We start from the raw sequence: 27815 nt of genomic DNA on the forward strand, positions 1-27815 counted from the left end.
TAAACTATTTCATTAGAGAAGATAAGATAAACACATAATAACTAGGAAAAAAGTAGAGGTTAATGAGAAGTTGATAAAAATAGAAAGAATATAATAATACAATCTTGAATTATTAGAACCCAAGTCTACGTACTTCAGAGTTTATGCTTTTCCACCATGCTTTCAGCCTTAGCTAAACCCCATGCCCGATGTGGCTGCCCATGTAAACTATGAAGTAAAATATAAAGATCAAATTCTACAAAATCAAAATTGACTTTGACTGTCAATATTTATAATTTATTGATAAACATAATGACGGTTATACAGCCACAGAAATTTTTGATTAAAATGCTTTCATACTTTACAGATAAAACTGAAATTACCTCTGTGGAATGTTCGAACATTCTGAATTAGAACAAACTATCTAGATTTGATTTACTTCTAAGTAAAAATTATAGTAACTATTTTATAAACATTGCCTCTATAGTAGTAATGATTTCAGGTTCAGCTTATTTTAAAAACAGTATTTTAATTTATTATTTAAAGAATTAGTTTAAAAAAAAAAAAAACTTTCCAGGTACCATTCCCTGCGAAAACTCTTATTTTTATTCATTTGTATTTAGACAACTGCTCCATTGTACAATGTGACAAACATGAAAGTGTCAACTGCGACTTGGAATGGTGAAAATGACTTGATGGCTGATCCTGACGATACTGGAATTTTACTTTCTGAAATCACAAACCTTATTTACCATAAAACTATTTCTTACTACAATCATATAGACTTTTTATTTGGATTAGATGTATATCAGCAAGTTTACCAGGAAATCATTGATATTATCCAAAGAAATATATAAAAACCATGGTACTTGTCTTAAAAGATCTATATAATTTCTATTAAAAGCCAATTACTTTTTCTTACTGTGTATGTTTTTCCACTTATTTAAATAAAATCTGGAATTTTTTCTTATATTTTTTTCATTGCTCCTAGGCCTTCCATTCATTAAATCAGTGACATTATATCAGGAGAAACGGGTTATAACTCAGCTGGAAGAAGTCTGTTGAGTTTCTAAATAAAATGTAAATAATAAAAGAAAAACAATAATTATAAACATTTTTAATTGCAAAAGATAGCTTTTTAAGAAAGGTGGGGTTTTTTTCCAAGAAATATGAGCACATATAACTTTATTTTAAAAGAGTATAGAAGAATACTTATTAATATGAAAGCTTATTTTTCTCCATGAATGAAGAGTGAAAACACTTTCTAAGCTATGTAAGGGGTTTGTGGTAGAAAAAGAGACTAGAGAGAGCCTGAACGCAGTGTAATGAATGTTTCTGCCCTCTGCCTCACCTCAGGCCAAGTCACAGAGGTAGTAAGATCATAGAAACCATGGAGAGGTCGTGCCTCATTTCCCAGGGTGGAATAGCCTGGGGAGACTACAGTTGCCTTTTCAGCCTAGTGTGTGTTTAAAATAGCAGTGGTTGAGATATCTTTCTAGATAAATGGATCTGAGGGTAGCTTTACAAAATGTGCGCTGCAGCTTAGTGCATGAAAGATCTAAGAGCCTCCTACACACCAGAAGAGTGTAGGCATGTTCAACAAAGTATGGCAGATGGGCCTGAAAAAATTGTAGGAATAAAAATTGTAATTCAGCCTACCAACGGGAAGTTTTTCTGGCTAAGCTTGATTCTCAGGCTTTTGAGTGGAACTTATAAATACTGTCCCCTAAGGAGGAAGTCAAACCAGAAGTTGATGCTTCTTTCAGAGACTGTAGCCCAGCTTTGAATCACATGAATTCCTAATGTATTAGGATGATTTGGGACCACTAATACCTTAGCTATCAGTCAGAAGCAAAAGTAAATCCCCTCTTTAGGGAGATCAAATCATCCAAGATGCTAGAAAAAATACTAAAATTTTGCAATGTTTCAGGATAAATCAATATATAAGAATAAGCTGTGTGTTTGCATACTAATATGAAATAATTGCAACATGAAATTTAAAATATTTACAACAGTATGGACAGTTATAATAGCAATACAGATAAATATGTTCGTGTTAGAATATAATTTATTAAGATGTCCACTGTTCCCAAATTTACCTATATATTTGAAGAAATTTCAGTCAGATTCCCTCCAGGCTTTTTTTTTCTAGAAATTGTTATATTGATTCTGAAATTTAAATAGAATTACCATTAATCTAGAATTGCCAAAACAATTTTGAAAAAGTTTGGAAGATTTGTACTACCTAATTGCAAGATTTAAATCACAAAGCTACATTAATTAGGACAATGTGTATTGCTATAAAAAGATACCTAGATTCATGAAACAATACAGAGTCCAGAAACAGTCCAGAAATAACTATGTAGTCAATTGATCTTCAGTGGAGTAAAAGATTGTATTTTCAAAAGTGGATGTTGTTACTAAAAAAACAAACAAACAAAAAAGGACTTCAACCTCTACATTATGTCACATATAAAATTTAATTTGAAATGAATCATAAACTTAAATTTGAAACCCAAAACTCTAAAACTTCTAGAAGAAAACAGAGGAAAATTTCTTTGCAACCTTTGACAAAGATAGATGAGACACAATAAGGGCAACTATAAAGAAAATTTTGATAGACCGAATGCCATGAAAATTAAAATTTGTGCATCAAATGACACTGAAGTCAGTAACAGATAAGCCACCAACTGAAGAAAATATTTACAACAAATATATTTGATCAAATGTTTACTTGGAATATAGAAAAATTCTTAAAATAACCCAAGAAAAATTGAGCAAAAGACTTAAACAGATTCTTCACAAAAGAGGATATAAAAATGGCCAATGAAACAGATACGGGAAAAGGTGTTCAACATCACTAATCATCAGGGACCAGCCCAGGCAATCTGACTCCCCAGCCCATGTTCTGAAATGAACTACATGGCCTTGGAACTAAATTTTTTCCATTCATTCAACCATATTAATGGAGCACCTAGAAGATGTCCTAAGAATGCAGCAATAAATAAAATAGATTAAAATCTTTGTCTTCCTACTACTACATAGGCAGAGAAAATAACAAATATTAAAAACTAAAATATAAAGTCTGTTAGATAATGGTGATGCTATGGAGAGAAAGATAAATTGGGGAAGGATATTAAGGAGCATCAGAGGGGTACACTGCAATTTTAAATAGGAAACAGCACCAATCACTTTCTAGAGACATGAAGGAAGTCAGAGAATAAGCCTGTGCATACTTAGAAGACTGTTGTTCCAGGAAGACAGAATGGCAAGTGCAAAGGATCTGAGGCTGGAAAACACATGCCATGTTCAAAGAGCAACAGTGAGGCTATTCGTTGTGTAGGTGAATCAGATCACATAGAGAGAAAAGGAGGGAGGGCGGGAAGAACAGAGGGAAGAGAGAGAGAGAGAGAGAGAGAGAGAGAGAGAGAGAGAGAGAGAAGAGATAGCGGAAGGGAGAAGTTGAATAGAGAAGACTGTCCAGGGCTTTGGGTCTGTTATGAGGATTTCAGCTTTCACACTAAGTGAAAAGGGAAATCAGAGAAGACTTTTGAATAGAAGAGTTACATGATTTGCCCTCATGACCGTATAGGTTCAAAAGTTACCTGATCACATTAACAGGATCCCTCTTGTTGCTGAAGGGAAACAAGGACTGGAGCATAGAAACCAGTTAAAAGACTCTATAGATGATAGTGACCTAGATGAGGGGCTGGGGGTAGCGAGGAGATACATGTATTTTTTAGATATATTTTGGGGGTAAAACCAACAGGATTTGGTTGCATATTGGATATGGGCTATAAGAGAAAGAGAAGAGTTGAGGTTGATGCCAAGATTTGTGGCCTGGAGTAACGGAGATGCCATTAACCAAGATGGAGGAAACTGAGAAGAGCTGATGTGATCAGGGTAGCAGGAGCTCAGTTTTGGACCCACTAAGTGTTAGGTGCCTATTGGAGATTCAAGGGAGGGGTAAAGCCATCAATTATAATAGAGATTTGGAGTTCAGGGATAATACTGGACTTATATTACAAAATGTGAGTCATCAGTACATGAGACAGAACACAAAGGAAGAGTTTACACAAAAGACAGGAGTCTAAGAACTAAGCCCTGGGCCACTCTTAGTTTAGAAGGTGAAGAAACAGGAAAAGAAACTGTGAAATAATGATGACAGTGGTATAAGGGAAGCCAGGAGTATCTGGTATTTTGGAAGTCAAAAAGAGAAAGGGTTTTAAGAAAGAGAATATGGCCAGCTGTGGAAGAGGCTATTGATAAGTCACGTGAAATCAAGTCAGAACTGATGTTGGATTTTGCAGCCTAAAAGTGATAAAGGAACTTCATAACAACGACTTTGATGGAGTAGTTCGGATGAAAGCATAATCAAGTGAGCTCAAGAGAACATGAGAGAAAGCTGTAAAGGAAAGAAATGGGAAACAGAAGAGGGAAATGAGGCATTATATGTTTTTTATGTTGATCCTCACTCTCAGCCGATGACTTTACTTCCTACCACAATTCTAAGCAGTCAGAATATCCATATACAGACACATATGCAGGGAAGTTGATGAAGTTGGTGTTAGGAGTCTGTGAAAATCTTCTTACTGCCAGTTTGTCCTAAAGCATGGATCTCACCTGTAGAAGTTTAGACAGAGGAAAAGGTCGGTGAGATAGAGCTTCCCAATGTCCTTATCATTATGTAATAGATCATGTTCTCAAGGAGAGGAGGATTAGTATTCAGGATGTTTTCAGAGATATACTTTAAGGTGAAAGGGCAAAAAAGCAGGATTAGGCTGTGATGCAGGAGCAAAAAGGCCTCAGCCAACTCTGTATATGATGGCTTTTCTCGAATGGGGCTAGCTGGCTGGGCCTTTTTACCCATCACATTGGCAAGTAATTAAATGCATGCTGCCCCAGGAAAGGAGCATAACCTTGGGTTCTCATTGAGAAAAAGCAAAATCAGAGGGGATCCACCACCTCCTTTGCAGCTGAACTTGAAAAAAAAATTCCTTAAACTTGAAGAGAGATCCAGGCAGTACAGCACAAAAGCAATACCACATGTTCAACAATCAAGTCAAAATCCTTTGTAAAAAAGGGGGAAATCTAGATTACTAAAATTTATTTTTTTAATTTCCAAAAAAAATTAAACATTTTGAATAGAAATCTGCATCAATTTATGACACACTCTTACCTTTTTAAATAATACATATTGAACATACTTTAACCTTTTCTCAGTGATCTAGCATTATAAAATTACTGCACTGAGATGCAATGAAATAATTTCCTTCGTATTTATTGAGATAAATTGGACAAGAGCAGAGTTCCTTGTCCTAAAACCAAATAACTCCAACCTACTACTCTTTTGAGTTATTTGAATTTTGAGCATATCCATTCTTTCTCTCTGGTAGATAATTTGTAATTGCTTTCATCATACTCATAAATTTCCGAACGTTGTTCTTGCCTTTATATTTACATCTTCCCATCTTCTGTGTGGTGGGAAGTTAGATAAATATCCTTGTTAGAATTTTTTCTAATCTAGGATTAAGTTTATTCTCAGCAAGCACCTGAGAAGTCCCTTGTCCTGATATGTGCCCTACTGACACCCACTGAGGCTCCTCTCATATGATTCTTACTTACTCTGGGTGATGTGATGGCTATGATCTGAAGAGTTAGGCAACCAGTAAAGAATCCCTTAATTAACAATGCTCCTAGAAAACCATTCTTTCTCAAATGATGCTAGGTAGTTTAATAATTGCAAGGATTTAACCTAACACTTTTCTAGGAAAATGGACATGTCAGCCCTATTTTATACATGAAAAAATATGAGGTTAATATATAGTCAGGGTCTTGGGCTAATTACAACTAGGATCCTGACCCAAGCCTTAAGCCTCTGACTTAAGATCTAAAGTGGTTTTTGTTGTTGTTGCTTTGTTTTGTTTTTTTACCACTCTCTACATTGCCTATTAGAAAATCTGTTACAAGGAGGAAATAAGTTCTGCCAGAGTGTAGTCAGTAAACATACACAGGATCATCACAAAATTTGACATTTTGAATAAAAGCTTTGGCTGTAAGCAAAATCTCTTAGGCTTTAGACACACATTAATTAAGACTGAAAAGAAATGAATAGTACAAAATCATACAAGGAAATGGCATCATTACACTTACAGCTCGAGGCTAAACTGTTCTAAAGGAAACTGCTGGTTTTGGTGGGCGGGAGAAGTAGGTGATCAAGCTTTGTAAAAATGTAGAGATTATTAATCCACTTAATATGGTATGCCTTCTTAATATCTATGCTTTATTAAAATCTACTCTGCTGCCCTATGAAATCCCCATTTAAAGAGGAAGAAGCTCTTAGGAAAAAGTTTAGAAAGCCGAGTATTTGACAAGGGGTCTCAAAAACCTTGTCTCATTCAACCATTGCTTTTCCCTTTCTCCTTTTTCCTTCCCTTGCCTTTCTTTCCTATTCTTCCTCTTCCTAGTTTTCTTGGCCTATTTTACTTTGGTTTTATTTCTCCTTCCCTGCTTTAGGAATGGGATCACAGCCTTGATCAAGCTGTGTGGAGTGCTCGGTAAATGAAACATCTATGAAGGAGTAAAAACACTGGTAGGCATTGCTAACCCACAGAAAGTAACCAGTAACAAAGAAAAAAAAAAAAAACGGGATATCACAAGCCAGAATGGGGATTCGAACATGGTCAGTGCTATTCAAGAATAATAAAGTAAATGTGTACATTTCCATTCTGGATATAAACATGACTGTTCACCACATATTTTTGTTCTTTTTGTCACTTTGAAATCTATGAACAATTTGATGTCTTAGATTCAGTTAAAGAGCATCACGTACTTTGAAGAGGAGTAGAGGAATAAGTAAGTTTGTTTAGTAGGCTTTTGGTATATTTCGCAGTAGCACTGGAGCAAATGTATAAAAGGCTGTGATTCTTTAAACCAGCTTGGGATTGTAGAAAAGGTAATAAAACCTGAAACAGAACAAGAAAGAATGGATGAAGCAGGTGTGTGTGTGTTACAAATGTGACATTATTGCGGTTTTACTAGGATTGCCATCTGAGGAAAATTGAGAATTTGACAACCCCCGCTTATTCAAAGTGATAAGATTTTAGGATATTTGTTTCTTTTTCATAGCTTCTCTATGGGGACATGAGGCTAGAACTTTTAAAAACTTATAATAAACTTTTATCTGACTTTAAAAATAGGCCAACTTTAGGGTAATCATATAGTGACAAAAGAGTTATTTATACTACACATAGGTTTTGATGAATTTAAATTCATCTCATCAAATGAGATAATTAACTTTCAATAGGCTAAGATATGAGTAGGATATATAAGCAGAAAAGTTAAAAGCAAAAGTTTTGAAATCTGACCAAACAGGATTTGAATCCTGGCTCTGTCTATTAGCTTTGTGACCTTGGACAAGTTAAACCCAAACTCCGAGAGCCTCGGTTTCCCCATCTGAAATATGGAGATAATAATGAGTGCTTCATTAGGTTGTGCAGGAACTAAACAGGGTGAACTATGTAAAGTGTTTACCAGGATACTTGGCACACAGTAAATGCTTGACGAATGAGTAGCCAAGATAATTTGAGCACACTAAATATACTCAGCTCCTGTCCATAATTAATTGGTTTTATGAACAGTAGCATATTAGTAGATTGGGATTTAATGAAAGTTATGCTAAATTCTATCCAGTTAAACTACATAGAATAATTTTTCTACACTGTTAATAATAGTATATTAATGAGACTCAAAAACAGCCTGAAAAAAAACCTTTTTCATTTAGATAACTACCTCATTGTCTTTATCTAAAGACTTTGCTGAAAAATGTGGCTCAGAGTCACCATTTCCCTTTCTGGTCTTGTAATGATTTGTTGTTGAAATCACACATCTTAACACTTAATTATGACATTCTACTATGTTGTTTTATAATTTTATTCCATAACTCTTATTACCCCAACTAGACTGTAACTCTTTGTGTCTTATACTTCTCAGCGGCCGGTACAGTTTTTAATGTAATAAATATTCGATATTAATATCTGTCCTTTCTAAAGCTTTATTGTAATAATTAAAGTATTTGAAATTCCTAAAACATATAAAAATATGAAAATATCAACCCATTCACACTTATCCCAGTAAATTAGACAAATTAATGAGTCTTTTCTGCAGCTTGATTTTTGTAACCCTCTAATAATGCTTTTAGTTTTAAGATTATATTTGGTAACATAATATTGTATCCACATCACTTTTTTAGATAAATTTCTTGCTGCTGAAATGTGCTTCTGTGAGATACTGAATCTCCTCTGCAGGAATTTCTTATTTCTTATTTGCAGATTTGACAGTAAGAACTTGAACATGGTTCGTGTGCATTAAAATTTCTATTCTGAATATTTTGAGCAACACTTTTGATTACTTTTCCAATCATCATTTAAAAAAGGTACTTTATAAGAACTGGAGTAGCTGCAGAATTGTGTCCGTGATGTGCAATTAAGCCCAGGAAAAATTACAAGTCATTACTCCTAGTTTTGTCTTCTCCAACTCCCTTTCATCATCCTATTGCCCCCTAAAGCAAGCAGTATGTAGAAATAATAACAATTACTACATATAATGACTATTATATATAATAATATGCAATATACATAATATATTTATTATATGTAAAATTAAATGTCTGGACATTTAATTCCCTGCCCTCTGGCACTTGGTAGAGAAGAGTCAAATGCTAAGAAGTTAGATTAGAGACCTAGATTAAAGTCTCTGGCTCTACCCAATTACTGTCTGAGTGACATGGGATATTTCTTTAAATTTCTTTGAGCCCCAATTTCTACTTTGATAAAATAGAGATGATAAGCTCTCTTCCTTGAGTGGCTACGAATTGAACAACTTATCCTATGCAATTGACTTTGCAAGCTCTAAAGTAACGTACAGCTATGTTGTTCATATCCTTCCAGTAAACACTGCCTTTAAACACTTGAACTGAATCAGGAAAACTTACGTTTTAGCTGTTTGAGAAACTGAATATGCATCTAAATGTGTGTGTATGCATATGTGCTTTCTTTCTAGAGTCGCCTGGATATATATCTATCACATAATCCAGCAGGAACTTTTGTTCAAAACATCCTCCACTGGACCCAGGTATCATTTCTCATGCTTTTAAAATTTAGCTTGTGAGTCTGAACCCTTAACACTTTACCTAAAGCATATTTTAAAAATATTCTTTTATGTGCTCCTGGTGGGGAATTTTTCTAGGACTACCAGCTGAAAATAACTATTAATCCATTTGAATGAAAACAGTTGCTTTGGGCGGGAAAGAAATGAATGATTAATGGCTTAGCAAATTATTTCGAGCAAAGCTGCATTTAAACTTACATCAGTACCTTTCCTCGATGATTAATAGTTTTAATTTTGGGGATGAAAAATGTTTTTTAATAATTGTTTTTAATTGAAAGTAGTTATACTACTTGGAAATTGTTTTTTTGGTAAGAGAAAATAACCAAATTTAATACATACATATGCGTGAGAACCTCACATGTATGAGAGAGTCAGAAACCCTACATGCATGAGAGGTTCTAGTCATACTCAGAAATGTCTGAATTTTATTTTTTATATAGTAAGGAGCATTTATATTTCCCTGTGTTCTTAATTTCTCTAAATTAGGCTATTAAGTTGGGAAATTTTCAATTTTTTGACTAGGGAAACTGGTTCAGAACATGATACACTATAATCAGGTAAGCTGATTTCCTTGGAATTCCTTCATCATGTCAAACATCACCCCAGTGTCTCATTCTTTAAATATGCACCCATGCTCCAGTGGCTATGCTCATTCAAGCTGCCATCAAAATACCGCACCACTACATGTGAGAAACTTCCTAGAATTTATCACACCTCACTGCATTAGACAGACCTGCCCTATGTCCCAGACCCCCAGCATGCTGTTCTCTCCTTTCCAAAGTACACTTAACTGATATAATAAACCAATAATTCTAACTGTTCATGAGATAGAGCTGGAATCTCTGGTCTTTTTACAATACCCTCTCCTTTATTGTCAGCTAGAGAAGTGATTCCACCTCATTTCCAGATATAAGAGAAGGATGGTGTGCTTGCAGGTCAAGGCTGAAATCTTATTCGGCAGAAGGTACCACATGATATAGGCAGACATACTGTGCACTTGTACCAAGCATAGAATATAGAACATATTGGATATTTACAAAAATCTGTTAATGATTTTAATTTTATTTTCATGTCCCTCAACCTTTGCTAGAAATCCTGAAGCTTTCTTATTTATTTTTACTCCTTCCCTTTTATTTTTAAAATGGAAACCAACAAAAAATCCTAAGAATATCATTTAGGGATCTTTATTTAAATTATTTCAGTAAACTTCTTTGGCAGCCTTTAATGAGTTGACATGAGAATCTCAGTGACTAATGACAAATATTAATAAAAATTAAGGAATCAGATATTTCTTCAACTCTGCCTTCTCAAGAAAAGAACAATCATTATATGTTTATAGTCTCCTGCGCTTTTCCAGTTAACTGCCTTTCTTTTAGTCTGCATTTTGCAAAGGCAGCTTTGGCTTTGCTCTTTGAAAACCAGTAAATATATTTGCTCCCACAGCAGCTCTGCTAATATCTCTCATTTTGAAATCTGAACTGTCAACATATTAGCTGATTTTCAAGGATTTATTTCTCTAGTCACTTCTCTCTTCGCGTATTAATATGAAGCAAATTTTAGACATCACGTCTTTCATCTCTGAGTATTTCAGGATGTATTTCTAGAAGATAAGGTCTCTTTTTTTAACATAACAATATATTATCACATCCAAATTTTCTTAATATCATTCAATATCCAGCCAGTGTTCAAATTTTTAATTCGCTCATAAATGGTCAATTTTTTTAGTTTGTTTGAATCAGAACCCAAAAAAGGTCTTTGCCTTTAATTGCTTGATCTAGTCCTTATCTCTTAAGTCTATAGGTTATCTTTCCCCTTTCTTTTAACTCCTTAACTTTTTTTTTGTTATTGTTGAAGGAATTGCGTCTTTTTTCTTATAATTTCACAAAATTGAGATTCGTTGATAATATTCTTGTAGTATTACTTAACTCCTTCCTCTCCCCATCATATTTCCTGTAAATCAAACTTTCTTAACCTCAACGCTATTGACATTTTTGGCCAGATAATTTTTTACTGTCCTGATTATCGTAGGATATTTAGCAGCATCCCAGGCCTCTACCCACTAGATTTCAGTAGTACACATACATCCCAAGTTGTGACAACCAAAAATGTATCCAGACATTGCCAAATATCATATTAGGGCCAACATTGTTCACCCTCCACACTGAGAACCACTCTTATAAATTATAACCTTGATCGGATTAAGAGTAAAAAAAAATAACTACTTTGTAGACCATGTTATGTTTTTATATAATGAGGATCATAATGCCTATCTGCCCCTCTTTTAGGATGTCGGTGGTCATTTCTTTTCAGTACCCAGATTCAGTAGTTCATTAGAGATTAGAGGATGGTGACATTCTAATTTAATCATTTCTTCTTCATTTGTATGCAGAGATACTTCCATAAGGGAAAATTTTCTTTATATATTATTTGGTTATTTAAAACACACAATTCTTTCCCTTTTTCAATTTCTAAAATTAATATTCTTTTTTAATATTATAATAAATTTATGTTCCTATACATATGATGTGTGCCAGTTCGATGTAATTTTTATCCTTATTGATATTAAAATTGTCCTCTCTGTTGCTTGTGAGATCCTCTATAAATTAGTTCCAAAGTTCTTTTGGCCATACCTATCATCTTGTAGGTTTGCTACTGGTGCTCTGGAATCAATTATTTCTCTAAGAAATCCTGGCTCCTTTTGGGAAATCATATTCTACTAGTGAGAGGGATCATTTTTATTGGGTTGGTCATTGTTTTAGGCCTTTTGTCAATGAAATTAGCTAGGTAATATTTTTAACATAAAATATATCCAGATTTCTTATTCATTCTTCTGTCAATTTTTTAAAAATTCAGTTCTTCTTCTACTTGTCCACTGTGATCGCTGTAAATACATAATGCTTGAACTGTTGCAGTGGCATCTTTAATGGTCTTCCTTTCTTTAGTCTCTATGATTAATATTCTAAGCTAATTCCTAAGATCTTGTCCATTCTTCAACTTACTCTTTTTTTAAAACATGAATAAGTTTTATTTGTCACCATGAAAACAGATCCTTGGACTGGGGATGCATATCCATCAGCTCATTCAACTTTAGCATCTGTCTCATCCTCAGTAGCTTTTCCAGAACTGCTACCTCCACCATGAAGTTCCATGAATTTACCAAATTAAACTTGGGCTTCTTCGGCATTTTGACTTTTCTAACAAACACATCATAGAGTGGATAAATAGATTGGCAAGGCTGTTCTATGTTTTTTCCAATGCTGTCAGGAATCAGTTTATTGACCACTTTTTTCAAGTCATTTGTCTGTACCTCTTGGGTCATGATTTCGATCATCTTCCAGATTTGGTGGATGTGTTAATGCTGACCATAAGAAGTTTTCTGAATCTAACAGTTGCATTTTTTAGTAAAACCAACACAGAATAGATGAAGCAAATAACTATTGGTATCAGCATAACATTAACGTGAGCTTCAATCATGGTCTGCTATTTTTTGACTGGAGCACATTTCATCACAGGTAAAATTCATTCCATGGAAACTAGTCAGGCAATTTGTGCCCTGAACATCCTCAGTAATTAGCTTGAATTTTCTAAATGCAACTTCATCATTCTACAGATCATCTAGGCACTTCAAAAACACAACCCTGGAGGCCATCAAATGGGATTTTGGTTCCTTGAGTTCTCATAACTAGTATTTTTCTAATATTTCTTACATTGAATATAGCTGGTGCTTTCACATCATACCGATCTTTCTTTAAAACGGGTCAACCACTTCTTTTCGGCTCCCTTTTTGCTGCCTTTAATAAGGCATTTGTTCTTGCTGACCACCATGGTGCTGCTCAGAGAGCCAAAAGGCTTCAAATTCTTCAACCTGCAATCCCAAATCTTCATAAATCTGGAGTTATTTATTTATACTATCTCTTCTCAAACTAGAAATAATATGACTTACTTTTTTTTAAACATAGTATTTTAAATTTAAAAGAGAGCTAAGGAATTACCTAATTTAATCTCATTATTTGCCCAGTGACAACATTAAAGTTTAGAGAAGTTAAAAACCACAAGAAATGTCATCTAATTGATATTGTCGGGGCTAAAATCCACATATTCTTCTCATTTTGTTGCACAAAGCTTATATAAATAGTTGTTACATTGCCAGATTAAATATTTCTAGAGGTATCTAAGGGGAGCAGGGCTGCTGAGGATTTCATGAAGTATTACTCAGGGTAATACTGCATATCTGTGTTACTAGGCTTTTTCATCAGATATCTGATGAAAGAAAAATGTGAGTTGAATGTAAGCTTTCTCTGAAGGTGAGAGAGAAAGATAATAGCTGGATTGACATTAGAATGAAAAAGAAAGAATGGAGACAAGAAAAAAGTAAAGAAAGGAAGATATTAGAAGGTACAGGAAGTTGAGCTTGCAAAAGCAAACCTCATCTGCTTTATGTTATATATACATATGACATATATAATCTAAGCCAAACAAGGAAAAAACATTTAAGAATGCAAGTAAAATGACACTAGAATTTTCTTTTGAAAGTAGCAGTCAGAAAAACAAAAATACAAGTGAGATTATGTGCTCAAATAACCCACCCTAAGAAGTAGTTTTCAGATGAGTTGCTGATAATAGTTTATTTTAGCTCTAATTTAATATTCTTGAGGAGAATATTAAATTAGAGCTAAAATAAACTATGAAAAAATTCAAAGCATCATAACAAAGTGGTGACATAATAAGGTCTATAGTAAATATGGAATCTAGTGACCTAAAACTGAGTGTGTTTTACTCAATTAGAAGGTAGAGAAGAATATCTATATTTTCAAGAAAGCAGTAATATAAACTTGTTATAAACATGAAATCTTCAAATTTAAATTCAAATTAGAATTCTGTTTCATACCTTTATTTTAAAACATCCCTTAGCACATATTTCCTTCAGCATATATTCTTCAGAGTTCTAAAGGCTGCTTGAATTCAAAACAGGTCAAATCAACAAAAGACATAAAAGATTAGAAGATCTGAAAATGGTTTGTCTCTAAAGCAAGCTCAAACAAACAAATAAAAAGAGGTGAGAAGGTATTGGAATGATGTCCCAGAGTTATTTTGAATACCTTCTGCCAAGTGTTTGTCAAAATAATGATACAAAATGTTTTCTGAACTTATTATCGAAATAGGCCAAAATTGACCTATAAGGTTAAAAATTTTTTAAAGCTTCTTGGTCTATTAAATCTGCATTGTATTAGAAAAATTTTATATTCAGTTAAAAAGTATAACTTATGTAGAGTATATTATATTGATATTTTATTCAACAAATATTTATATTTAATATTTATATGCTAGACATTGTTCTAAATACACAACAAAAGACAAACCCTTGCCCTCATAGAGTTTACAGTTTACTGGTAGAGATTGATGATAAATATAAACACATATATATTTTGATATCAGGCAATAATAATTGATGATAATAAAATATATAGCAGATAGGGGAGTAGGAACGGCACAAGGCACTATGTTAAATAGTGTGATCAGGAATGGACCCTTCGAAAAGTGAAAACTAAGCATAGAGCTAACTAAAGTGAGAGAGATCCAATTTATTTGGTCCAGAAGCTCTAAACTGTCGAAGATGTAAATGATCTTGCAAACTAGCAAGGTAGCCTACCATATATTCATGGATGCTGGTAGAAGACAGGAAACTCCTGGGTCAGAGACAAAGTAATCTAATACTCATAGCACAGCAGACCTCATGACCTTCACATTCCTCTAGTTTCCCAAGTCCCATAGGGATGACATGAAAGTAGACCCAGGTGAACGTTGCACCTACAGGGAGTCTATGTCACAGTGAGTGGCCCCAAACTTAGGAAACTCCCAATCTTATCCAGGGGGCTACTAGTAAACCTGTGAAATCTCTGCCCCAGAGAAAAACATTTTCTTTATTATACTGCTCAGTCACAAACTGGTCCTCTAGCCTAGAAAGAAATATAACCTCTGTCTGCTATGCAAACATCCTCAAAAAGATAGTCTGGAACCCAATTCTGAGAAGTGCAGAAATACCTTGAAGAATGGTATCCCAAGATCAATTTTCAGTATACATCAGAATCACCTAGAAAGCTTTTCAAACACAAATTGCTAGAGCTAAACCCCAGTGTTCCTGATTTAGTAGGACTACGATAATCTAAAAATTTGCATTTCTAACAGTTTCCAAGGTGATATTGATGAAGCTGACCAGGAATCTCTACTCCGATAATCATTGTCTTAAGTCTGTTCAGCAGATCATGTTGTGTTATGCTGTTGATTTGCTTTCATTTGGCTATGCTTTATAACCAGAAACTCACAATTCTAAATTACTTATACCTATTGTGATCTTTTATTCATAAAATCAGGTAAATAATATATCTCTTATGAAAGACAATTCTCAAATCTTAAAATGTTCAGCTTAGTGACTTTTATACTTCTATTCCAAACAAACCTTAGCTATTACCAGCTTGTTTATCTAGATATGAAACAAAAGAGACAGTTGAAATAATAGAGAAATTCTGCTTACGATGTTATATTAATAATCTTAATGGTAACCTCATCCCTAATGTTGATATTAATGATATTGCAGTCTATAGCTACAAAATGAACTGATTAAAGAACAAATGTCATCATTTAAAGAGGTTGATAATTTTCCATCTACTTTTGGTTACTTCAGCAATAAAAAGATTTTGAAGAAAAAATTGAATTTTAAATGACTTAATAGTATTAGATATTTCAGATTACACACAGGTCCAGAAATCTATGCCATTAATATGGAAAGTTGCTCTGTGGTTATACTGGATATGCTGCAAATCTACTAGTGTTTTGTTTTTACAGCTCCAATATTTAACTTCTATAAAATTAATTCCATAAGTGGCTGAACAGGGACATGCAGTTTATTCTTATGAGAAAAACTCTTACTATTATTTAAAGTAATGTTTCGATAGTCACAATCTATTTTAGAATAAGAAATTTTATGGAAAATATGCAGTCACGCAGTTACTCAAATTTGCCACTAGAGGGTAGATTTGGAGATTTGCTTGGGTTTTCCCTTTTAATCAAGGGTATTTACATACTCTAATGATTACTCGTACCTGTGTTAAAAATTGTGTAGAATTTATCTAAAAAAAAAAAAGGAATCAAATTTTAAATAAGTTCACAAATGAAAGGTAGAGAAAACTAGCACTCTGCTAAATATTTTATATTTTTGGCATTACAATTTCCATAAATATTCTACAAAATTGGTAATATCATACCAATTTTACAAAGTAAGAATGCTGAGGATAAGCTTTGTGTGCAAAATTTCATGGCAAATATTGGAACCAGGATTTGAATTTAATTCTGCCTGACTCCAAAATCCAAGTTTGTCCAATATTGCGCACCAGCAAATCAAGTCCTAATATAAATAAATCTTTCACATGATCCCATGCTAATTAATACATTGTTACCTTTGGTAGCATTCTTACCTTTTTGTTTTGTACAGTAGATATGTGTGATGTGTTTTTATCACTCTCCTACATTTGTAAACTCTATAAATTCAGGGAACCCGTGTCACTTCTCATATCTTCTCTTTTGCATGACATAGGTTGACATACAGGAACTCTTATTTAATTATTGAAACATTATCATGTGCCTCTATTATTAGTATCTTTACTAATTTTTTATTCAAAAAGTAATTTTAAATTATTTTTCTCCATGTGGCTTTAATATCCCAGATTCTCTTAAAATCACATATAAATAGCAAACATATTTAGGATTAGTTTAATCATTAAAAAAATATATTTCTAAACTTAATACAAAACTTACAATTCACTTAGTTTGGTTTATTTCATCATCTTATTAGTTATGTTTTTAAACTTTCATTTATGATATTTTCAAACAACAAAAAAATTGAGAAACTAGTATTGCCCCAAAATATCCATCCTAAGCAATGTAATATATGCCCAGTGGCATTTAATCTACAGCCCACTACAACCAACACAGATTGTTTTAAAGCATAATTCTAGATATCATGTAATTTCATCTAGAAATATTATTATGTAACTTTAAAACATGAGAAAATTTTAAAACATAATCATAATATTAATATCATGCCTAAAAATCAACTTAAAAATTCATTAATGTTATCAAATATTCAGGCAATGTTCACATTTCAATTACTGTCACATAAACAATATTTATCTAAATCAGGACATAAACACTCCCATACATTATATTTGGTTTATAGGTATTTTAAGAATCTATGTATACTAGGTCTTCCTGTTTTATTTCTTCTTTGCCATATATTTATTGATGATACTTCTCAATCCCAATAGTGTAATTCATCCTTGAGAATACTGTATATTGATTATTTTTTTCCAAATGCAATTCGTTTTCTCTAAAGCCATAAGATATACCCAGTTAATGTCCCCATTTTAGCTTTTAATGTTTACTTTTTTCCCAATATGGCCACATTAAACTCAATATATGCAAATACTACATTCTTAATAAAATTCCATTTCCCAGTCCTTTTTGTCCCATCATCTCCCATATAACATCAGTCCTGTAAGGTTCCCATCCTCAATGTCACATTACTACTGAAATATCTAAGCCTTAGGTTTTAGACTCCATATTTCCTGATCTAATCCAACATAAGGAGCCTCTTACAATTTCTAGCTTAAGATTTTAACCAACAGAGAGCTTAATTCCTTAATCAGAATCAAGTTTATTTCTGTTTCTTTTAAAAAAGCTTTTTACATTGTGATACAACAGATCAGCCATATTAATAATATATTGTACATTATTAATAACGATAACATTTTGTATATTTAAGGTGTTATCATTCCCTGAATTTACACCCTCATATCAAAATATCAAGGTATGCCTTCAAGAATAATTAGTATGTGATGGGGAGGGTTTTTTTTCCTGGACTTGTTTGGTTACTCTTTTGCCTATATCAATATTTGATTTACATAACCTCCAAATGAGCTACCAATACTCATTAGCAGTTAAAAGCTCTTTCTGGGATCTCCATTATACCCTATAAATAAACAGCATGGTGGACTCAGAAAGGCAAATTTGTCCCAGGAACTCTGATCAGAGTTCACAAAAACAAGGACACAAAAAGGTGGTTGCTTGAAAACGTATTTGTCTGCTACTTATTCTATAAGACACTAGCATAAAGTCATTCTTATGTATTCCCAAGTCATTAAGGTAAACATCCTCATTCAAAAGTATCTCTCCGGACTCTAGTTGTAAATGATCCACAATATAGTTCTTCCTGTATTTGAAAGCCGAACTCAATACCTAGCAAAATCAGGGAATTCATTTAGGTTGATTACTGGACAATTAATTTAAATAACTGCTCTTACAAACTGAATTGGTTGAATTGTTAAAAATAAACACAAATAGCACAGCCAAACATGTGAACTCTTAAAAAAAGTATCTTGACCATTAAAATGGTTTAAAATACCTATTGAAAGAATTTTTCCCCTCACTTTTTATTTCTTATCTCTTTTATAATTATTTTTTGCATGCAGAATAGTAGAACATAAACTTAGAGTTGGATCTGAATCCAGATTTTGATTCATGATTAATGATATCAGTTTTTGATAGGTTTTCTATTATCTCAGTATTTAAGAATGTTTTATAATGATTATTTCTTGCTAAATATAATTTTTTTGCTCTAAGATTCACAGGCTAATCCAATTTATTTTCCCATTTTAACATTTTACCTTTTCTCTCTACTTACTGTATGGTATTATACCATATTCTGTTATTTTATAATTGTTTTTGGCCTGTCTGTTCTGTTTTGTAAATCTGTGGTCAATTCTTATACTATACCGCATTTTTTTATGTTTAATAGCCTTAAAATCAATTTTAAAATATAGTTTGGGTAAGTCTTATCTTGTTACTCTGATTTGAATATCATTAAATATTTTTAAATAGTCTTGCTCTTTTATTTTTTTTAATATATTTTTTATTTTTCATTGCAGTTGACATAAACTATTATGTTAGTTTCAGGTATAAACAGTGATCAGACATTTATATAACTTATATAGTGATCACCCTGATAAATCTAGTACCTATCTGAAACCACACATAGTTATTACAATATTATTGCCTATATACCCTTTGCTATACTTTACATCCCCATGACCACTTTGTAACTTCCAATTTGTACTTCTTAATACCTTCACATTTTTAACCCATTCCCCAACCTCCCTCCCATCTGGCAACCCTCAAAATAGTCTCTGTATCTATGAGTTTGTTTCTGTTTGTGTGTTCATTTATTTTGTTTGGTTTTTAGATTCCACAATTATGCGAAATCATATGGTATTTGTCTTTCTCTGTCTGACTTATTTCACTTAGCATAATGCCTTTTAGGTCTATCCATGTTGTTGCAGATGGCAAAATTAATTTTTTTTATGGCTGAGTAATAGTTCAAAGTATATATGTACCACTTCTTCTTTATCCATTCATCTATTGATGGACCAAGTGCAAGTGCAATAGAAACAATACTCCAAAGTGAAAGGTCTTGGCTGCCATGCACAACTTACAATAAAAGTAGGAAAAAATGTTTTACCTCTTAGATTCCAATACATTGCTGATTTGTACACTGGCCCCCAGAAATGGAGGGCAAGGAGCTATGGAAGAAGAAGACCATTCTAGATTAGTAGGTTGCAAGTTTACTAAGAGAATTTACAGATAAGTCCTTGTTTTGGTAGCCATAAGACAAGCAGATCTCTGTACCTGCCTGCCAGAATTTTAAAAGTATATATAGAGATCTTATCTATGTTCAGTTATACATTCAGTCCAGATGGACTCAACAATACTATCTCAAGGCTGCATCTTTGTAAATGGCTCCAACTGTGGGAACAGTGGGCAGAACATACATTCCAAGGACAGAGGAAGAAGTGAGAAGATTCTCATTGCCCTGATCCAGCTTGAAATTCAACCAGCAGATATGTCCTCTCAATGACCTCTCCCAATGTAGACATCGAGGATCTAAAAAGGTCAGGAATTATGGATTTCAGGGGAGAATTTCTGTAGAAACCTATTACTATGCTGTGAATCCCATCTCTTCCTCTCCCTACCCATTCACTCTCTTCCAGAGAGCAGAGATGCAAGTGCCTGCCCCTCTGCTCAGGCCTAAGAAAAGAACTTCAACAGGACAGCTTGGGGAGTGTAACATATATGTATACCCTGCATTTTGTGAAATAGCTGCCTGGTGTCTGACCACATAGAAAGCTAAAAATATAGAGATTCTCTGAAGGCTGCTTTTTAAGCTAGGGAAGAAGTGGGCTAAGGAGAGATAGTCACTATATGCTTGTCTTTGATCTTGTCCAAGAGGACTGCACAAAAGACTGAAAACCTTTAGCAGAAAGAAGCTAGAGTTATTACCACATAAGTGAACATCTGGATAGAGATCCATGTCCCTTGTCCACAGAGCTCTGACTGGAACTCTCCAAAGAATCTCACCAGAAGATCAGTTTGAACATTTTAATAATTTTAATTCTTCCAACCATGAATATGGGATACCTTTTCATTTATTTGTCTTTTTTGATATCTTTCATCAGTGGCTTATAGTTTTTAGAGTAGAGATATTTCACCTCCTTGTTTAAATTTATTTCTAAGTATTTGACTGTTTTTGATGCTTTATAAATTGGATGGATTTATTTACTTTTTTCAGATAAATTATCATTAGTGTACAAAATTACTACTGATTCTTGTATATTAATTTTTGTCTGGCAACTTTACCGAATTCATCAATTAGATCTAACAGTTTTTTTGGTTGAGTCTTTAGGATTTTTTATATATGAAGTCATATCATTTGCAAATGAAGACAATTATATTTCTTTTTTTCCAATTCTGATGTTCTTTATTTTTGTTTCTTATCTGATTGATCTGGTTAAGAATTCTAGTACTATATTGAATAGGAAGGTGAGAATGGACACCTTTGTCTTATTCCTGATGTTAGAAGAAGAGATATCAACTATACTCCATTGAATATAATGTTAGATGTTAGATGAATATAATGCTTGTCATATATGGCCTTTATTAAATTGAGTTGTCAAGTGTTCTTACAAATGAATGTCAAATTTTGTCAAATGTTTTTTGGGAGTCTATTGAGATCTTACAATTTTCTTGTTTCATTTTATGAATATGGTGTCTTACATTGATTGATTTGCATATGTTGAACCAACCTTGTATTGCAGAGATAAATCTGACTTTTAATGTGCTGCTGAATTCATTTTGTTAGTATTTTGTTGAGAATTTTTTTAATCTGTATTCATCAGAGATCAGTACTGGCCTGTAGTTTTCTTTTCTAGCCCTTTTTTGTCTTTGATATGCTGTCCTCCTTTAAAAATATTAATTCCCAAGTTGTTTATAAAGGCAGACACCATGGACAACCAGTCCATAGAGGAAATATTTTGAGTAGTGGAAGAATTTTTTGCCCCTTTACATTTTATAGAATGGATGTACTTTTACCCTACCTGTACCTATAGCTTATTGGAAAACAAATAAACACAGATAAATGTTGACTTAGAAAGCTCATTTGGATTGAAATATAAACTGTGTTTCTACATTTCAAAACGTATGTGCTGTGTATACAGATGGCCATTTGGACTATGAGACCTATAGCAAAATATCAAACATCTACCTAATTTGACAATTCAGGCATTTGATGCTCTATGAATCAAATGTCTTGATGAAGGGCTAAATGTCATGTTATTTATCCTCCATCAGCTAGTTCTTTAAACATGTTATAATTCTCTAAATTTCAGTTTTCTGACTTGTAAAATGGATGTTATATCTACCAAGCAGGGTTTGAGTTACCAGTATCAGAACTCTTTTTATAGTAGGTGTGGCCTCTCAGAGCCTCTACAAAATTTAGAGAAGAGATCTTTGGGGCTTGCAGAATCTTATTGATTTCACTTCCTGATATATCAAAGTATGTGAGTATTTTAACCCAGAGGTAAATTTGAATCCTAAAACAAATTTCTAAAAAGATTTTTTAGTTCGTACATTGTAGTAAACTATGTTTAATTTATTTTAAATGCATTTTTTTTTACATTTTTATATCTCTGTACTCAGAATTTTTTTTACAATTGATATCTTGCAAATATGATTGACATTAGTTTCTCTTCTTAGGAGTACACAATATAACGAAAGGGACATTTTACAAATAAGGATCTTAGATGCAACTGTAAGATCTTTAGTCTTTTTTAGTTTAATACCCCCTCCCTTGGAAAATCAGATGCCTTAATGAATTACTACAGTCATTAGCAAAGGGAGTAAGTTTTGATGTTTGTCTGATATATGAGCCTTGTTTCCCTCTGATGCATAATCTCCAGGATACTGCAGCCATTCAAAATACTAGGCACTATACACAGAGATGCATATAAAAGGTTTGTAGTACACAGATTGGAGAATTACATTCCCTAAAATGGAGGTCTTAAACCTCACAGCTAACGTATGTCCCTATCAACAGACCCATGAGAATGTAAACCTCAGGGGGATAGTACACTAAAGCAATAAACCAAAAATAGTACAAGTCATTATGAAAATATCAAGGCATTTAACCTCCTGGATGAAATGATGTCAAATTCCTTGTTCAGACTTATAGGCACAGGTTTTATTGACTTAATTTTTTTAGAGCAGTTTTAAAGGAAAAGAAGGTTCATCAAAATTGAAAGGAAGGTACAGAAATTTCCCATATATCTCCTTTTTCCCACATGCACAGCCTCCCCCATTATCAACATCCCCACCAGAGCGGTACATTTGTTACAATGGATGAACCTACGTTGACACATCATAATCACCCAAAGTCCATAGTTTATATTAGGGTTCACATTCCTTAGGTTTGGATAAATGTATAATGGCATGTATCCATCGCTATAGTGTCATACAGAGTATTTTCATTGCCCTGTAAATCTTCCAAAGGCATAGATTTTAAAATGTGTTCAGACTGAGGACCCAGTCTTTAAGAACTCCCTAATGCCTAGAACACAAGCTTGCTGAATAAATAACATCGATCATCAGTATCATTGTTAGCATCAGTCTACAGCATGAGTCAAACAGAAATTATTCTGTTCTTTCCAGTGTTCCGCCCTACTACCCTGGAGATCTTAAAAATCCTGATTAAAGAAGAGGAAGTATTCCTGAAAAAGCACCTCTCTCTCCAGCATAATAAGGCAGAGAGGAGAAATGAAAGATCAAGATAGGCCCCCTCTCCTCTGAGGGCCCCAAAGCCATTACTAAGATAGGGGAAGGGAAAGCACCTTTGACCTTTTATTTTGTAACCTAGGGGTTGGAAAATATGTTTAAAGAAAACCCTAAAGGCACAAGTATGAATGTAAAAGTAAGTATGAAAACAGAAATGGATTTCTGTTAGATTAGTTAAATCATAGATGAAATGAATAGAAAAATGACAAATTGGCAGATATAATTACAACATCACAACTAAATAGGTAGAGAAATGGGTGCTCTAAACCTGTTGATGGGAGTATACAATCTGTTCTAGAACAATCTGGCAACATACAATAAAACTGATCAACTGTATGAGCTATGACCATCACTAGAAATATGTCTCAAAGAAATTCTCACATAATTCCATAATGGAAAGTGTAAATGTTGATGCTTGTAATGGCAAGAAATTTGAAGAAATAGAATCATCTGTTCCTGATGGACAGGGTACTTAAAAAGTGGATGTGGAATTCTATGGGACAATAAGAAAAAACAAAACACATGTACATACTAGAATATGCTGTGTTCTCACAAATGGGGCTCACTTGATAGATGTGTGACATATGCAGGAGCACAGAGCCCTGTACTTTGAAGGGCATCACACTTTGTTTAATACTCTGCTAATGTCATCTTGAAATTCTTAATATTATTTTGAACAGAGGTTTAATATTTTCATTTTGCACTGGCCTCCACATATTATGAAGCCAGTCTTATTCATAAGCATAGTGTAGAGTAAGACAAGTAAGAAACAGAATGAGATTTATCATAAAATATTATGTGAAAGGCTTATATAGTATATATTTTACACTAATATCTTGCAATAATATTTTAGAATAAAATGGAGGTTGAATGTGTGGTGTGGCTATCATAGACGGAGGTTAAGGTTAAGTTAAATAAAATACAAATAAATACAAGAGTAGAAAGCCCTTAGATAGATGAATAACTGATTTACTATAAAAGTCTCCAAACTACAAAGATTTGGATTGTAGGGTATGGTAGGGTAAAAGACGCATTGCAAAAAACTTTTGGTAAAATAATATCAGCCATGCAATACTTGAAAATTCCACCTTTCCATTTCTTTTACCCCAAAAATCTGATTTTCTAGTATAGGTTACATTCCAGTTATTTATATATTGCCAACACAAGAACTATTTTTCCAGTTGGTTTTATTTTTCTTTAGAGATTCAAAATGGCATACTAGTAGAATGTAGTACTTTGTTAGTAGAATTCCCTGTTAAAATGGAGATATAAAACTTTTCTAATGAAGCAAATAAATCTGTACAAAATTTTAATTAAACTGGTGAAACTATCATAATGTTACAAAGGAAACCACAGGCCTAAACTGACACTACGTATGCTAAAGCCCATAATATCAATCCTAGATTGAATATCTGATCTAATTGCAGTTTCGACCTTCATCAAAAATGTGATCTTAATCAACTGGTATGGAATTTTCTGGATAAGTATCAGTAGAGTAATAGGTCACATGGGCTCTCTTCATTCACCTACCCTCAAAAGAAAAAGAGACAACCTGTATAATAAAACCCTTGCCGGTCTTTTCCTCCCTAAAAAGATCTCATAAAAATAACCTTTTCTTTTATTAATTGCTCCATTGTTTCACCCTTCTTCCCATAAAAGCTATCTATTGTGTACAACACCCTTCTAACTAAACGGGATGCTGTCCGATTCATAAATCACTCAATAAAGCCAATTAGATCTTCAAATCTACTCAGTAGTATCTTGACAATAGTAACAGAAGCAAAACCAATTCCAACTGCAATTTGAATCAAAATGTAATTATGAACTGACACAATCCTAAAAAATGTGAAGATATTTAAAATCAGCCTCATGCCACTAAGTCCTGGCTGCCTAAACTAAAATGCAAGTTCTGATAAAAGTGTATTTGCAGCCATTTCCTGTGCTCTGAGTGAATGCAGACATGCCCAAATCAATGACGAAAATTCAGGAATATTCTTTCTCCTCTTCAGATGACTTTTAAGCTTGTAAAATGGTAGTCTTGGGATCATTTTAGAAGTCTGGTTGGTTTAATTTAATCAAATTAGATCTACACCCTCGTAATTATGAAAATCAGTTATAGAAATTATGCAGTCCAAAAATGTTCTTATCCAACACCAAACCTCCAATCAGTGCAGACACAGGAACTGCTTGCCTGGTAGGAAAGAGATTGCTTGGAGAGAGAAAAAAAAACCTGTCTTTCACTGTTAGCTAGATAAATATTGAATGAGACACTGTCTTTCTAGGCTTCAGTTGAAAGAACCAGGTACATTTTCTGTGTTTTCTGCCTTCCAATATCTAATTTACGTAACAAGGTAGATGAAATTTAGGAAAGCCAAAGCATTAATTGGTAATGAATATCCTGCAGGGGTCCTCAACTCTTGGGTCATGGACCAGGACCAGTTGGTGGCCTATTAGGAACTGGGCCACACATCAGGTGGTGAGTGGCAGGCAAGAGAGGGAAGCTGCATCTGTATTGGCAGCCACTCTTCCAGGTCATCAGGCATTAGATTCTATGAGGAGCACCAGTCCCTGGTGCCAAAAAGGTTGGGGACCGCTGCGTAGGTGTTGGGGTTAGACAATGAAGGGTGATTAGGCATTTTATGGAGATGCTTATATTACTGAGTCATTGCATCCATCGTCGAGTGAAAATTATTTTCTGAATTGAGAGTCTGTATTCTGCTGAGAAACTTCCAATTCATCTAACCCTGAGGCACAGAACTCAGGGACTGGCTTGGCAGGAGCCAGAGTTTAAATTCATTGCAACTCCTTTTTCCGTCACTGGCTAAGAACTCACCTAACAAGGTTGCCTGGGCAGCATCTTGTGTTTGAAGCCATTATTAATGTGATTCGGTTGAGAAATTTCTGGTTGCAACATTTTTGGGGCTGCTGAGAACAGAGCATACTCCACTGACAGCTACCTCTGGAAAGAGCTGGAGTCACCTGAAGCTCCCAGGACTTAAAGACAGATACCCAAGAGACTTCAGGTAATGACCTTCGATCTATTTACAGAGACCGAGTCATGTATTTCAGTGAGACATGGGAAAATTTTAGAGGTATAAAATTGTACATATTGGTGAAGAATGTTGTGTTTTGATTCTATTAAGTTAAACATAAGATAACTAGAGTATAATGTGACCACTACGGATAGAGAGGATATGTTGTGGTGTTTCTAGGCATGTTATAATGAGTTTTTCTTTTCAGAAGGCTGTAGCGTTTAGAAAGCAGACATTGCTGATTTGAATCTCAATGAAAGGTGGTATCACAAGTCTACACCTGGGAAATGTTAGTGACAGATACTTTTACAAATTTAAGAGAACTTTCTTTGGGGTTGTGCATCTAGGAGCTTGGGAAATAATATTTGGAAAATGTTTTAAAAACTTTAGCATTTACAGAAAGCATGTATTTTCTTTCTTATGAGCAGGGTCATCTGCAGGGAAATGTGGGACCGAATATAATTGGCAGGAGTCACTGTACTAAGGTAACATTTCTGCTTATGGAAATTATGAACATCTTTTTAATAGTTTGTGAGGGATACACCATTCTCCTTTTCCGCTGCTTTGTAATGATAGTCTTACAGGGTGAGGAGTGGAAATGTTGTTCATATTATTGGACATTATTTAAGAGTAGTATGTTCCACTAACTCAGAATTACAGACCTGCATTCCATGCTGGGGAGATAAGAATGACCCACCCCAATGCACTGCTATCATCCCGAAAAATTGAGAGTTGAAATGAATGTCCTTTAATTCTATATATCAAAACCAAATGGTGGTTCTGTTTTTACAATGGACTTATCCTTTATTTTCTATTCCCAGAAATAAGAAAGTTGTTACGATACTTTATGTTTGAAAAAAGAAATCAGTTTAAATATATGATCACTTTAGCATACTTAATACTTAAGACCAGAAAGAAATATGATAGTGTGGCACTAAATTTGAGGATAGGAATACGGTTTTAAAGAAGTCATTTTACTATAGTACAACTTACTTTAATGTTCCTTTGCCGGCCTAACCTATATCTCCTTTACTTTGAAAAAAAAATTTAAGGAAAAAATTATTTCCTCCACAGCAACTCATTTGTTATCTGTTTTATTTTATTTTTTAAACTTTAGAGCAGCAATTTTTCAGAGTTCAAGTCCTTAATACTAAGAAAAAAATGTGAAATTATAGTGTCCTCTAGTCATTTGCTTTGTTTTTTTCTCCCTTGAGCATTTTTATCTTCATTCATCCTAAAACTCTTCTCTTCTGCGGCCTCTGGGCTTGGAGCAGAGCCATAGGCCTCTCCATCCTAGTTGAAGATCTCATCAAAACTGCCCAGTTTTTCTTCCTTTGACACAAGGTACTAAATCCTCAAATCGGAAATTTGTAGGCCTGGATATCCTATTGTGTAATGATTTCCTTCCATTCATTTGTTAAT

At 33.7% G+C, this 27815-nt stretch overlaps 2 protein-coding genes and 1 pseudogene across 9 annotated transcripts in view; 2 read left to right on the plus strand and 1 right to left on the minus strand.

The window, feature by feature from the left end:
* LIPJ (lipase family member J) overlaps positions 1–18993 on the plus strand; it is a 46314-nt gene extending 27321 nt beyond the window's left edge. For 2 of the 5 annotated variants that reach the window (XM_016129201.2, XM_016129202.2), the window contains one exon: positions 603–9022. In XM_016129201.2, the coding sequence (XP_015984687.1) occupies positions 603–836 (234 nt within the window). In that variant the 3' untranslated portion in view covers positions 837–9022. The other 3 variants (XM_016129207.2, XM_016129206.2, XM_016129205.2) reach the window with 3 other exon arrangements.
* Positions 12138–12972, minus strand: LOC118603826 (annotated as a pseudogene).
* A 3967-nt stretch (positions 18994–22960) lies between the features above and the next one.
* The window catches only part of LIPK (lipase family member K), a 38136-nt gene continuing 33281 nt past the window's right edge, over positions 22961–27815 (plus strand). Inside the window, exons 1-2 of one of the 4 annotated variants that reach the window (XM_016129200.2) lie at positions 22961–26384; positions 26822–26878. The gene's annotated coding sequence lies outside the window, so the exon portion shown is untranslated. Of the gene's footprint in view, positions 27738–27815 lie in introns of all 4 variants that reach the window. The other 3 variants (XM_016129198.2, XM_016129199.2, XM_036223799.1) reach the window with 3 other exon arrangements.

This window comes from Rousettus aegyptiacus, unplaced genomic scaffold (assembly GCF_014176215.1).
Source record: "Rousettus aegyptiacus isolate mRouAeg1 unplaced genomic scaffold, mRouAeg1.p scaffold_m13_p_6, whole genome shotgun sequence".
NCBI classification, from domain to species: domain Eukaryota; kingdom Metazoa; phylum Chordata; class Mammalia; order Chiroptera; family Pteropodidae; genus Rousettus; species Rousettus aegyptiacus.